General features: G+C 43.2%; 1 protein-coding gene across 1 annotated transcript; it reads left to right on the forward strand.

Annotated features, from left to right (window-relative positions):
• The first annotated feature begins 3130 nt into the window (after positions 1–3130).
• Positions 3131–4594, forward strand: LOC100953069 (C-C motif chemokine 8). The gene is made up of 3 exons (XM_012809743.2): positions 3131–3224; positions 3951–4065; positions 4489–4594. Exons 1-3 carry the CDS (start codon positions 3149–3151, stop codon positions 4592–4594), a joined length of 297 nt encoding a protein of 98 aa, XP_012665197.1. The 5' UTR covers positions 3131–3148.
• The last annotated feature ends 9761 nt before the right edge of the window (positions 4595–14355 follow it).

Genomic DNA, 14355 nt, shown 5'->3' on the forward strand with positions numbered 1-14355 from the left:
AGACTGAAATCAATGCAAAGATGTTTCCTCTCACATTTCAATTCAATAATACTGGTAGTCCTAGCTAATACAATGAGACAAGTAAATAAAAAGATATACAGATTAGGAAGAAAGAAAAAAAGCTCTTTGTTTGCAGAATACATGATTATCTATGTAGAAAATATTGAAACATCAACAACAAAAAATCCTGCAACTAATAGACAATTATAGGAAAGCTACAGGATACAAGGTTAATAAGTAAAATTTAATCAATTTCTGATATATTAACAATGAACAATTGGAATTTGATATTACTGACATACTCCTGTTTATTTTAGCACCAAAAAATGATGTACTTAGCAATTAATCCAGGAAAATGTGTACAACAGGGGCAGTGCCTGTGGTTCAAGGAGTCGGGCACCAGCCCCATGTACTGGAGGTGGCAGGTTCAAAGCCAGCCCCAGCCAAAAAAACTGCAAAAAAAGAAAATATGTACAACATATTTGTAAATGAGGAGTGCTACAAAACTTTGAAGAAAGATTATAGAGGATATAAAAAATGAAGAGATAGTCCATGTTTATGGATAGGAAGAATCAATATTAGCAGCATGAGCCAAGAAGGTGAAAGAATTTTGCAATTAAAAATTATAAAACATTGCTGAAAGAAATCAAAGACATAAACAAATGGGAACATGTTCCATATTCATTTATTGAAATACTAAGTATATTGTTAAGATGTCAATACCACCCCAAAATAATCTACAGATACAAATCCCTAACAAAATCCCAATGATATTTTTTGCAAAAAAAATAGAAAAGCCCATCTTAAAATTAATTTGGAATGTCAGAGAACCCCAATAGCTCAAGCAATCTTGAAAAATATCAAAGCTGTCTTCTTTCTGATTTCAAAATCTACTACAAACCTGCAATAATCAAAACAGTATGGTACTAAAACAGACATATAGATTAATGGAATAGAACAAAGAGCCCAAAAATAAAATCTCACAGACATGGTCAAAAAATTTGTCAGGGGTGCCAAGACTATTTGGTTGTCTTTTCATCAAATGGTGCTGGGAAAACTAGACATCCAAATACAGAAAAATGAAGTTGGACACTTAACACTGAATACAAAAATTAATTTCAAACAGATCAAAGACCAAACTACAGAGGTCTGAAAACTAAAAAGCTTTGGAAAGAAAACACAGGGCAAAACCTTCATACCTTTGGATTTGGCAGTGATTTCTTGGATGTGACACAAAAAGCACAGACAACAAAAGAAAAAAATGGACCAACTGGACATCATGAAAATGTTAAAAAGTTGTGATTCAAAAGACAATATCAACAGAATAAAAAGGCAACCCAAAGAATGGGAGGAAATACTTGCATTCATGTATCTGATAAGTGATTGATATCCAGAATATAGAGAGAACTCCTAAACTCAATGACAACAACATCAAAAAACAAGCTGATTCAAAATGGCCTAAGGAATTGAATAGCCATTTCTCCGAAGATGATATGCAAGTAAGTAATATGTTGATGAGTTCAACATCACTAATCACTAGAGAACTGAAAATCAAAACTACAATGAGATAGCACTTCACATCCATTTGGATGACCACTACCCAGACCAAAAACTAACAGGTGTTGGTAGGAACATGGAGAGATTCCAATGCTTGTGCTTTTTTGGTGGGAATGTCAGATGGTATAGCCACTGTGGAAACGGTATGGTAGTTCCTCAAAACATAAAGAATAGAATTACCATATAATGCAGGCAGCAATTTCACTTCTGGATATATAACCAAAAAATTAAAAGCAAGGCTTCAAAATCCTAGAGACAGATGGTAGGAAGTGGTTGCTGGGAACTGGGGGGGAGGGGGGGAGGTTTAATTTGCATAAAGTTTCAGCTTACAAGATGAAAAGAGTTATGGAGATAGGTTGCACAACAATATGGACATACTTAATGCTGCTGAACTGTACACTTCAAAATGGGGATGATGGTAAACTTTATATTACGTGTGTTTCACAATGATAAAAAATACAATTAATTTTAAAAAGCAAGAAATGAGCTGTGAAACCACCAAAAGACGTGGAGAAAACTTAAATACATATTGCTTGGTGGAAGAAGCCAGTCTGAAAAGGCTGCATACTGTTCGATTCCGACTACATTTACAGCATTTGAGAAAAGACAAAATTCAGAGAGAGTTCAGAAATCAGTGGTAGCCAGAGACCTGCTGGGGGAGGGGAAGGGTAAAGGAAGAATGCAGGGGATTCTGGGAGCGCAGAACTTCTGTATGATGATACTGTAATGGTGGACACATGCAGGGAGGGGAGTAGTGGCCAGCAGTATGGATCAAAGCTGGTGGTGATCAAAGCTGGCCCCTCCTCTCCTTGCCCCACCTGTCCCTCTATGTGAAAAACGGGAGTTGGGAGGTCTTTTGCAGAAGACCCCCTTCCACCTCAATCTGCATGAAAGATTGGCTTCGCCATATAATTGCACTTGGAAAGAAAGTTGAGTGTGTAAATGTTTGGGAACCTTTACAATATTATAATACCAGCACGTTCTGTCCAGTTCATGCTCCATGGCATGAAGATTCCTGAGCACTGAGACTTGAGGATGTCTGAATTCAGTCAGGCTTTCCGGGTTCTGTGGAGCCACCTGTCTGGGGTTATGAAGGAGCCTGTCTGGCTGAGAACCCCAGTGACCAGAGTGTGATGGAGAGAGCACAGGCAAGGCCCTAGAACTTGACCACCCCTGGCCTCCTGGCACCCGCAGAGCGGCAGGCCCTAGGATCTCTTCACTCCACTGTGACTTCAGCTTCCCTTTTTCCATGCATTTCCATGGCAATGCATTTGCCATTTCAAAGAAATGATAGTCCAGTGAGATCACTTCCTACCCTCTGCTGGACACAACCACATTCCCTTCCCCCTTTTTTCCAAGAAGTCTAAGCCAAAGATAGAAACCGCACTGCTTCCTTCTCCCCATTTCTGGAAATCACCTCAGGATCTGGTGCCTTATCAGCACATCCAGGGTCTTATTTCATCCTTCCTTGACCGTGAGCTTGGGCAGGCACCTATAAAAGGCAGGCAGAGCTGCTTGCTAGAGAGCAAAGAGGCTGAGACAGACGCAGAAACCTCCAGTTCTCAGGCTGAAGCTTGCCCCGCCCTGCAGCATGAAGGTCTCTGCAGCCCTCCTGGGTCTGCTGCTGGTAGCAGCTATCTTCACCCCCCAGGGGCTCGCTCAGCCAGGTGAGGCCCCTCCTTCCCTAAGGGTTAGCACTGTAACTACCACTGGTACTAGCAGCCCAGCGAGAGTGACCCCAGACTGGTTGCAGAGTCTGCATTGCACTGGTGGAGAAGGTGGAGAGAGTTGTTCAGAGTCATTGTGTCCGCTATTCAGAGACAGAGCCCCTGCAGCCAGGAGCTCCTGACCCTGCCTTTGGGAAGAGATTCAGGGCAACCACTGCAGCAAAAGCCCTCCTATCACTGGGGGAGGTGGAGGTCATCTCGTTGTGTATGCAAAGGACGCTCTAAGCAGTAGTGGAGAGGAAGGAGGTATTGCTTGGAGTTTCAAGTGTCAGTTGTGATCCAGTGTAGCTTCCAGAATAGCTGCTGTGTCAGGGGCATAAGGCCCCAGAGGAATCTCAGCATATAGGTTGTCTCTAAAGCTCATGGGGAACAATGGCTGGGAAGCAAAGTCTCAGAACTTATTTTCCCAGCGTGAGAAGTTTTAGGTTAGTAGATAAGCGTTCGCCTCGTGACTCCAGATTCTTCCCTACCCCACTGACAATGAGGGGCCTCCTAGTTCAACAGATGAGACTAATGAGCAGTGACGTTTTATCTCTGGGATCCAGACTGTGGCGGTAAACTTGGGATGGTGACATCTAGGTCTTCACCTACCTCCTCCTCCTTCGCTTACAAATGCATATTTACAACGTACCCTAACTGTCTTGTTCTTTGGAAAATTTCTTTCAGATCCTGCTTCCATTCCAATCGCCTGCTGCTTTAGTGTGGTTAAAAGGAAGATCTCCATCCAGAGGCTGAAGAGCTACAGAATCACCAGCATCGATTGTTCCCAGGAAGCTGTGATGTGAGTGGATGACCCTGGCAACCCCCCACCCCCAGTCAAAAGTTCTGAGGGACAAGGAATAGAGGCCAGGGTTCACATCCAAGTGAGTCAGATGAGGATACACTATCAATCCAGTGGGCTCCCCCGCCCCGTCCCCAAAGAGAAACTGAGCCCACGAGAAGGGGCCCATCACCACTCTAGGCTGCCCTTCTAAGTGCTTGGTGAGATTATTGTCCCAATACCTTTAGCCAGAGCCTGGACGGAGTCACCTGAACAGCAGGAGCACAGCATCCTCCTAAGGCCTCTTTCTGCCAGCCTTGACCTCCCTCCTTTCCTGGACTCAGGCCCTAAGGAGCAAGAGTTGATCAGGTCCAGGGGCTAAGAGGCCATGCTCCTGGGTGGAACCCTCAAGTTGCTCATCTCACTGTGCTCCTCTCCCCACAGCTTCAAGACCAAACTGGGCAGGGAAGTCTGTGCTGATCCCATGGAGAAGTGGGTGCAGGATTCCATGAAGTGTCTGGACCAAAAGTCTCAAACCCTGAAGCCTTGAACCTTCATACCTGGACTGAGAGACTGAGCCTGAAGAAAACCTTATTTACTATCTCCAACCTTCCCCGTGGGCAGCATGTCATCCTTATTATAATTTCCTAACAGAAGTACTTTGTTTAATAATTTAATGCACAATATTCCTTCAATAATACTTAATTACACTTAAGATAGTGAAGCTTTGACTTTAACTGCCATAAATTCTATTTTCGAATGTAAGATACAAAATCCGGGTGATGCGTTTATATTTTCTTTTTTCTGTAAGCTCAGTTAAGTTCATGGCAAAATGTCATCATTCTCCCGCCTGCCTGGCTGCAGTGATATGAGGTCCCTGCGTGGATGGTCTGGGTGAAACCCCTCAAGGAATCAGTGCTCTTTCAAGCCAGATGTGTGATCTCTACTGCTGTTACTGAGGTTAACATTATAGTTTATGATTATGTAATTTTCAAAGGGAAAAATATACATTATTTTAAACTACTTAGCCTCATTTTTCATGGGGTGATATTGGAAGGGAGAAAATGACAGCAGCGAGTGGCCTTTGGGGGCATAAAAGGCCACTCTCCAGGAATGTCTTTTGTTTGGGCTAGAATCAAGCCAGGCAGGATGCCCCAGCCCTTTGGCTCTAGTCCCTAACTGTCACTGGCCCTTACCCACTAGAACCTTCTCTATTCCCTTCTCTCACCACACCTAGCTTTACCCAAAGACTCTCTCCGGACCTCTTGCAACAGACCTCAAACTTTTCTCCATAACCCCAGGTTTTCTTCATCTAATTAATTCTCACACCCAAAATCATATCCCAGGAGTGAACCTGGGCATAGGAGGAAACTAGATGTGGACTGGCTCAAGTCCACTTGGGGCTTTTAATTAAAGATGCATCTTCAATACAACTGGTCTTCAAGGATGATGTGTGTTGTGTTACAGACAGCAGAGGGAGAGGGATGAATAGGGTCCTTCAGGGCTGCTGTAGGAGGAAGAGAGGGTAGGGGCCAGAGGGAGGAATCCAAAAGGACAGGGAGCTGGGGTTTTAGAAATAAATGTTGCCACTAGATGGTTGGGGCTCTTGAATTTCAGATTAGGGAGTCAGCAGGGACTTATAAAAGTTTTGAAATAGCAAAGGAGAGTGACATGTTTGTAGACACGGATTAAGAAAGCTAGCACAGGATGGAGGGAGGAAGGGGGGGGCCTGACCGCAGCCCCTGCAGAGGAGCAGGGGAACTCGGGAGGATGGTAGTGGGGGTGAATTGAGGAAGAATGGGCCAGACAGGGCAAGGATAGGCTGAATGTGACAACTGACGCAGGACATAGACCCATCTCATTCTGTTTCACAAAGGCTTGCAGTTCTGAGACCAGAATTCACCCATCTCTGCCGTGGTATGAACGTTTGTGTCCTGATACACACTGAAACCTAATCCCCATTGTGGCGTTATTAAAAGGTGGGGCCATGAGAAAGAGGATGGGATCGGTGCCCTTATTTAAAAAAAAAAAAAAAAAAAACCAGCTTGGCGCCTATAGCTCAGAGGCTACAGCACCAGCCACATACACCAAGGCTGGTGGGTTCAAACCCAGCCTGGGCCAACTAAACAACAATGACAACTGCAACGAAAAAATAGCTGGGCATTGTGGCAGGTGCTTTAGGCCCAGCTACTTGGGAAGCTGAGGCAAGAGAATCGCTTAAGCCCAAGAGTTTGAGGTGGCTGTGAGCTGTGAAGCCACAATACTCTACCGAGAGCTACATAGTGAGACTCTGTCTCAAAGAAAAAATGAGGTTTTGAGGAGGCCTGCCCTACTTTTCTATCATGGGAGGACGCATCAAGGCACCAAATATGAGGAAAGGGCCCTCACCAGACACTGAATCTGCTGGTACGGTAACCTGCCCAGCCTCTGAACTCTGAGCAATGAGTTTCTCTTCTTTAGGGATTACCCAGTCTAAGGTTTTTGTTACAGCAACCCCAAATGTTTAAGATGATCTCCATCACTATACCCTCAGCCCAATCCCAAGAGCTTCCAAGCATCCATTTAAAGGCGTGGGACAGCCTCTTCTTTGTAGCCTTTTCAAATCAAGATTGCCCTGTACTTCACGAGCCTAGCTGGCTCCTCTTTCTAACGCGGGACCCACCATATGGAGTCATGCAAACCAGACCCCTCACCCAGTTACGGAGGTTCATCACCCTATTGAACTAACACTGCGGGGCCTGTGGTTAATCGTGTGCGGAGATGCCACAATTTCAGTACACATGGAAAGGCAGAGGACTTAGCTTCTGATCCCAAAACTGACCCTCTACATCAGTGGTTCTCAACCTTCCCAATGCCGCAGCCCTTTAATACAGTTCCTGTGGGTCGCAACCCACAGGTTGAGAACCTCAGTTCTACATCGCCACTTAGGGTGAGACAATTTTTCACTCTGGTATTAAGATACCCCATCCAAAAGCAGAGATCATACTATGTCGCAGGTCGGAAGTGAGGGGACCTGGCAGATGGCCTCACAAGTCCCTCCAGCTGCAGCGCTGTGTCTCTTAAAAACGTGGCTGTATTTGCCAGCTGGTGCAAGGAGGGAGGTAAAGTGCCTGGAAGGAAACCACAGAGACAGCCAGGGCCCAGCTACCTGGGAAAACACATCCAAGTCAGATGCCACCTGTCTGGAGACGAGTTTTCCATTCAAGTTCAAAGAAACATATACCCACAGCCCCAGGAGCCAGCTGGGTAAGAGGCACCTCCCAATACCAGTCCATGAAAGGGCTCCAGCCAATTCTAACCTCTTTTCCTGCAGCTTCAGGGCCACGCAAAACTCTGGACCACAAATCTCAAATTCCAAAGACGTGCAGACCCACCCCAAAGTGACACCAGGCCACAGGAAAAGATTCAATCCATTTGTTTTCCCCAAACTTTACCCCACTTCACTCTGGGATCATGTCATATTTCAAAGCAAAATAAGTTTTGTTCAATAATATTGAATGTTATATGATTTAATTAATATCTCATTTTTTTATGTGACTGATGGCTCTGATTTGAATATTAGTGTTTTAAAAATTCACATCCTTACATAGATTGTTTTCTATCCATGAGCCCCAACTTGTTCCCTCGCAGACGGCAGTAAGGACTGAGATGTCACCCCGAGCTGACTCACCTCCTTTTCGGCTGACCTCAATTACACTCTAGACGCTGGCCGCAGGCTTCGACTCCCGGACTCTCTCGGCGTCGGCCCCCTGTGTCTCCTCCCTTCTTGCTTTCTGCCCACAGGCTCCTCGTGGGTGCCATCTCACTCAGGAGTGGGCCTGCACACTTGCCCAAGGCCCAGAAGAGTAGGGGAGTGGGCACTCTGGGTGACAACCTGTTTCCAGTGAAGGGTGGAAACAGCTGTGTAAATGCTTCTGCCACACTTCCTCCCAGGTTTCGATTCTGGAAATCATTCTGTAGACTTCCTAGGCTGTCCCGGGCGAGTAAGTTCTCATTGCCTACAATTAGACCTTGATAATGCAACTCGTGTTGACTCTCCCTTCCCCATCTCACTCTGCTGCGTCTGCAGTCCAGATTCCTGCAGTCCCTTTCCAAACACACCATCTGCATATCAGTCCTTGTCTCAGTCTCTGTTTAATTGATCCATTGTATATAGTCAGTATTTATCCCCCTTCCCTTTGGTCAATGCCTGGATCTTAACTGGAAAGTTTCCTGGGTCCAGGGCCAGGGTCTCAGAAGGGTACTCAGCTGATGTGTTTTCCAGGGCTGGGGCTGAGATCAGAGCTGGAGACTTACCCAGCATGTTCTTTGGAGCCAGAGGTGGGGCCAAGATCAAGGACTCAAGCAGCATGCTTGGTAGTGCTGGGTCCAAGACAGAGGTCCATAGTCAGGGCCAACAGAGCTGGGGCTGAATTGGCCACATAGCTAGAAGAATGCTGTCATAGAGACAGGCTGAGTAAGTAAATGCATCAAAGGTAACGAAGGTCAAGTCACTTAATGCTAGAGAAGCTTCCATAGAAAAATATGGGAAGTTGGAAGGCTAGATGAAACCCTGTGATGCTGGCCTGGAATTGGAGGTATTGGTGTGAACTCATACTTTTAAAGATAGATATGGAGGGAAGGAAGGGAGGGAGATAGGAAGGGAGAAAGGAAGGGTATAAGAACAGCCAGAGAAACACACACACATTCACATACGGGTTATGTTCATTGAGAAACCCTAGAAACAATGACATGTAACTAGTCATGTGCACATCAGTGCCCAGTATGTAAATACCATTTTCCATTGAATAAATAAGAGTCCTTAGGTGGACATTGTGGTGGGCCCCTATAGTCCCAGCTACTCAGGAAGCTGAGACAAGAGAATCACCTAAGCCCAAGAGCTGGAGGTTGCTGTGAGCTGTGATGCCATGGCACTCTACCACTCTGCCATGGGTGATAAAGTGAGACTCTGTCTCAAAAAAAAAAAAAAAGAAAGAAAAGAAAAGAAATGAGAGTCTTGCAATGGAACTAACATTTCTTTTTTCTTTTTCTTTTTTTTTTCCTGAGACAGAGCCTCAAGCTGTTGCCTTGGGTAGAGAACTGTGGCATCACAGCTCACAGCAACCTCCAGCTCCTGGGCTCAAGCGAGTCTCCTGCCTCCACCTCCCAAGTAGCTGGGACTACGGGCGCCCGCCACAACGCCCGGCTATTTTTTGGTTGCAGCTGTCATTGTTGTTTGGCGGGTCCGGGCTGGATTCGAACCCACCAGCTCAGGTGTATGTGGCTGGCGCCTTAGCCGGTTGAGCCATAGGCGCCGAGCCGGGACTAGCATTTCTCAGTTCCCTTAGTTCATTTTCAAAAAACAAACTTTTTGCATTCGTGCTTCTCTTCGTTGTATGCTTATTTTGTTTTCTCAATTTCTTTTATTTTTTGCATCCACATTTTGAGTTTTCTTCCTAATCCTCGAAATGAATACTCTGATGATTGATTTTAAGGTTTTCTTTTTAATACACACATTTAATTTCATGAGTCTTTTAAATACATATTTTGCTGTAGTCCATACATGTAAACATGACACATTTTATCTAATTTATTTCAAAATGTATTCTCATTTCTATTGCAAATTCTGCTAGAGTCTATGGGTGATTTAGGAGACGATGGTTAAATTTTCAAGCTTTGAGGATTAAAAAAAGTAATACTTATGTTACTGGTATTCATTTAATTCCACAGTGGTTAAAGAACACATTCTGTCTGATTTTAAATCTTTTGTATTTGTCAAGCCTTGCTTTGCAGTCCAACATATAGTCAATTTAATAAATACTTTCTGTGTACTTGAAAAAATGTATAGAACTAATACATGAATTTCTTAAGCTCATGGGAATTAAGCTACTCCACAAACATTAGTTGACTTCCTACATATTACAGCCCAAAAATTGGGAAGTCAAATCTTTAAAATTTTATCTATTATATCATCAAAAATGTAAAATACATAAAAATAAATTTAATGGAAGAATTCTTTTTTTTTTTTTTTGAGACAGATTTTCACTATGTCACCCTGGGTAGAGTGCCGTAGTGTCACAGCTCACAGCAACCTCAAATTCTTCGGGCTTAAGCGATTCTCTTGCCTCAGCCTCCCAAGTAGCTGGGACTACAGGCACCCACCACAACACCTGGCTGTTTTTTGGTTGTAGTTGTCATTGATGTTTAGCTGGCCCGGGCTGGGTTCGAACCTGCCACCCTTGGTGCATGTGATCAGCACCTTAACCACTGTCCTACGGGAGCCACCTTAATGGAAGAATTCTATACTGAAAACTACAGCACACGCATAAGGGAAAATAAAGAAGAACCTTAATAAGGGAAGCTATATACCACACTATGGATTAGAAGCCTTAATAATGCTAAGACGTCAAGTTAGTATGAAGAGCCAAAGTGAGATTCTGTCTCAAAAAAAATAACTGCACAGTCTTTTTCTATATGAAAATTTATATGGACATATAAGGGATATAGAATAGCCAAAACAATCTTGAAAAATAGCTAAGTTGAGGGATGCATACTACCAGACTTGTAGACTTACTATAAGGCAACAATAATTACAATATATAATATTTGCATAAGGACAAAGAAACAGATCAATAGGCTCCGCGCCTGTGGCTCAAGTGGCTAAGGCGCCAGCCACATACACCTGAGCTGGTGGATTCGAATCCAGCCTGGGCCCGCCAAACAACAGTAATGGCTGCAACCAAAAAATAGCCACACACTGTGGCAGGTGCCTATGGTCCCAGCTACTTGGGAGGCAGAGGCAGGAGACTCACTTGAGCCCAGGAGTTGGAGGTTGCTGTGAGCTGTGATGCGACGGCACTCTACCCAGGGTGACAGCTTGAGGCTCTGTCTCAAAAAAAAAAAAAAGAAAGAAAGAAAGAAAAAGAAACAGATCAATAGAACAAAGTATTAATAGGAAATTCAGAAATGTATAGGTGTATCTAACTATACATAGGCAGAGTAGATAGATAGATAGATAGATCTTGCATGCATCAAACTTCTTCAGAGAACTAAAATGAAAAGGAGGAGTGAGTGTATGTGTGTGTATGAGAAGGAGGGAGAGAGAAAGAGATTGATTCATTATATGGAATTGACCCATACAATTATACAGGCTGACATCCCCAAATCCACAAGGGGAGCCATTGAGCTGGAGAGCTGGGAGAGCCAAGGGCATAGCTCCAGTCCAAATCCAAAGACCTGAGAGCTAGGACAGTCGACAGTGTAGCTCTGACAGCAGGCTAGAGACCCAGGAAGAACCAAAGTCTCAATCCCAGTTCAAAATCAGGAGAAAAGCTGATGTCTCAGTCCAGGGGAGGCAGGCAAAAGAATTTTCTCTCACTCAGGGGTGGTCAGCCTTTTTGTTCAATTCAATCCTTTAAAGACTGGATGAGGCCCCCCACAATAGGGACCACAATCTGCTTTACTCAGTTTACCCATTTAGATTATTACTCTCATCCAAAAATATCCTCATAGCCCCCTGGGTGAGGGGCTCTTCTACAAACAGAACTTTACCCTGAAAGTGAGAACAATGTAAGCTAAATACTGTATCTTCATATTAACTTAAATAAAGTTTAAAAAAACAAAAATACTCTCATAGAAACACCCAGAAAAATGTTTGCTCAAATATGTAGGCACCCATGGCCTAGTCAAATTTACAGATAAAATTAATCATCACCACACACACATACACGCATCAGTTTGATTTTTGAGAAAGTAGCCAATACAGTGCAGAATAGAAAGTCTTCGTAATAAATTATACTAGAGCAAACCAAATATCTGTAATGGAAAAAATAACTTCTTCCCTGGCACAGACGTGGAGAGAAGAGATCACTCTTACACTGTTGGTGGGACTGCACACTCACACAGCCTCTTTGGAAAGAAGTACGGAGAATGCTCAAAGAACTCAAAATAGACATCCCATTAGATCCCCGAATACTGTTACTAGGCATCTACTCAGAAGAAAAAAATCATTTTATCATACGGACATTTGCACTAGATTGTTTACTACAGCTCAATTTACAATCACCAAGATGTAGAAATAACCTAAATGCCTATCAACCTAGGAATGGATTAGTAAACTGTGGTATATGTACACCATGGAGTACTATTCAGCCATAAAAAATGGAGACTTTACATCTTTTGTATTAATCTGGGTGGAGTTAAAACACATTTTTCTTAGTAAAGTATCACAAGAATGGAGGAGCAAGTATCTGATATACTCCAGAGTAATATAAAGCCAGTAGACAATCTATACACGTTCACACAACAGAAAAACTCGGTTCAATTCAAGGTGGGGGGAAGGAAATGGAGAGAGGGGGAAGAGGGGAAGGGGGGATTAGTGTGCTCCAACCTAATGGGCACAATGTAAGGGTGGATGGCGCATCTCCTGGGTGCACGACACAACTACAACAGGGACTCTGCTAAAAAAAAGCAAACACTGTAACCTAATTGTTTGTACTCTGACAATTAATGGGAAATAAACAAAAATAATTTCTTCCCTACCCCAAACTATAGACAATAATTAATTTTAAATGGATCATAGAAAACACATAGGAGAAAACATACAAGAATACCTCTATAACCTGGGGCAGAAAGTTGCTTTTTAAACAAAACACAGAACACAGAACTTAGAACTTAGACTTTATCAACATTGAAAATAACTATTCATCAGACGATTCTGTGAAGAAAGTAAAAAGACAAGCAGATATGTCATATTACATGTGAAATACCTTAACCCAGACTATATAAAGCATTCTTACAAATTAATTTAATAAAAGAAAAACAGGCCAATTAAAAATAAGAGAATCACTTAAGCCCAAAACCTGGAGGTTGCTGTGAGCTGTGATGCCACAGCCCTCTACGGAGGGTGACATAGTGACACTGTATCTCAAAAAAAAAAAAAAAGCCTCAAAAAATGTGAACAGCCAGTTCACAAAAGAAAATATCCAAACCACTAGTAAACATATAAAAATTCGATCACTGAGGAAACAGCCTAAATGCCCACCAACCCAGGAATGGATTAACAAGCTATGGTACATATACACTATGGAATACTATTCAGCCATTAAAAAATGGAGACTTTACAGCCTTTGTATTAACCTGGATGGAAGTGGAACACATTATTCTTAGTAAAGCATCACAAGAATGGAGAAGCATGACCTATGTACTCAATTTTGATATGAGGATAATTAAGGACACGGTGGGGGTGGGGGAAGGGGAGAACAGAGAAAGAAGGAGGGTGGGGTGGGGGAAAGGAAGAGCAGAGAGAGGGAGGGACGGGGGTGGGGTCTTGGGATGTGCCACACCTTTTGGGGGCAAGAGGGACTTTGCCTAACAAATGCAATCAGTATAACCTGGTTTCTTGTACCTTCAATGAATCCCCAACAATAATAAAAAAATATTAGACCACTGTGACAAGTCATCAGGAAAATGCAATCGAATACAAAATAAAATACAACAACACACCCACCAAAATGGCTAGAATAGAAAAGAGGGATCGTACCAAATACTGGTGGCGGGAATGAAGAGTAGAGAGAATGAAAACCTAATCCTCTGCTGAAAAGTCTGGGAAACCATTTCACAGTTTGTCATAAAACTAAACATACGCTTATCTAACCACTCAGAAATGCTACTCCTACATAAATGTTTAAGACAAATGCGTCCCTATATGCACAAAAAGGTTGCAATAAGAATGTTCATAGCCATCTCGATTCAAAGTAGCTCAAAACTGGAAGCATCCCAAAGGTCAGGGAGTAGATCAACAAACTGTGGCATTGTGATGTTCCCACTCCATCTTGCTGGGGGCTTTCAACACTCCGCCTTTAAGACAGGAAGCTCAGCTGAAAAAGTTCAGTAAGAACTGCAAAACCCCAGCCTCCCCTTGCAAGGACTCCCCTTATCAGGTGTTGCCTCTCGTCAAATTCAGCTTGCTTTACGGATTCCCTCTCCCCTACCAAAGCCCCTTATAAAAGTTTTCCACCCCTGCTTCTAGGGGTGGAGAGACTTTGAGGCGTGAGCCTGCTCTTGGCCCCGGCTGATCAGTAAAGGACCCTTGCTTAATTGGGACTCAGTGTGCTGGCGTTTCTCTATTCCACTCGCTTCAGGTATAACAGTACATTTTTAAAAGGGAATGTTACCTAGAAATAAACAGAACAAAACAACTGACATATATATTTTTAATATGACACTAGAAAGCACAAGACTTCAGATAAAAAGGATCGCATGCCATATGATTCTACTTATATGAATTTTAAGGCCAGGCAATCAATTTTGACAAAAGTTTTAACAGTGTTT

This window comes from Otolemur garnettii, unplaced genomic scaffold (assembly GCF_000181295.1).
Source record: "Otolemur garnettii isolate 467f Iridium unplaced genomic scaffold, OtoGar3 scaffold00112, whole genome shotgun sequence".
In the NCBI taxonomy this organism is placed as follows: Eukaryota; Metazoa; Chordata; class Mammalia; order Primates; family Galagidae; genus Otolemur; species Otolemur garnettii.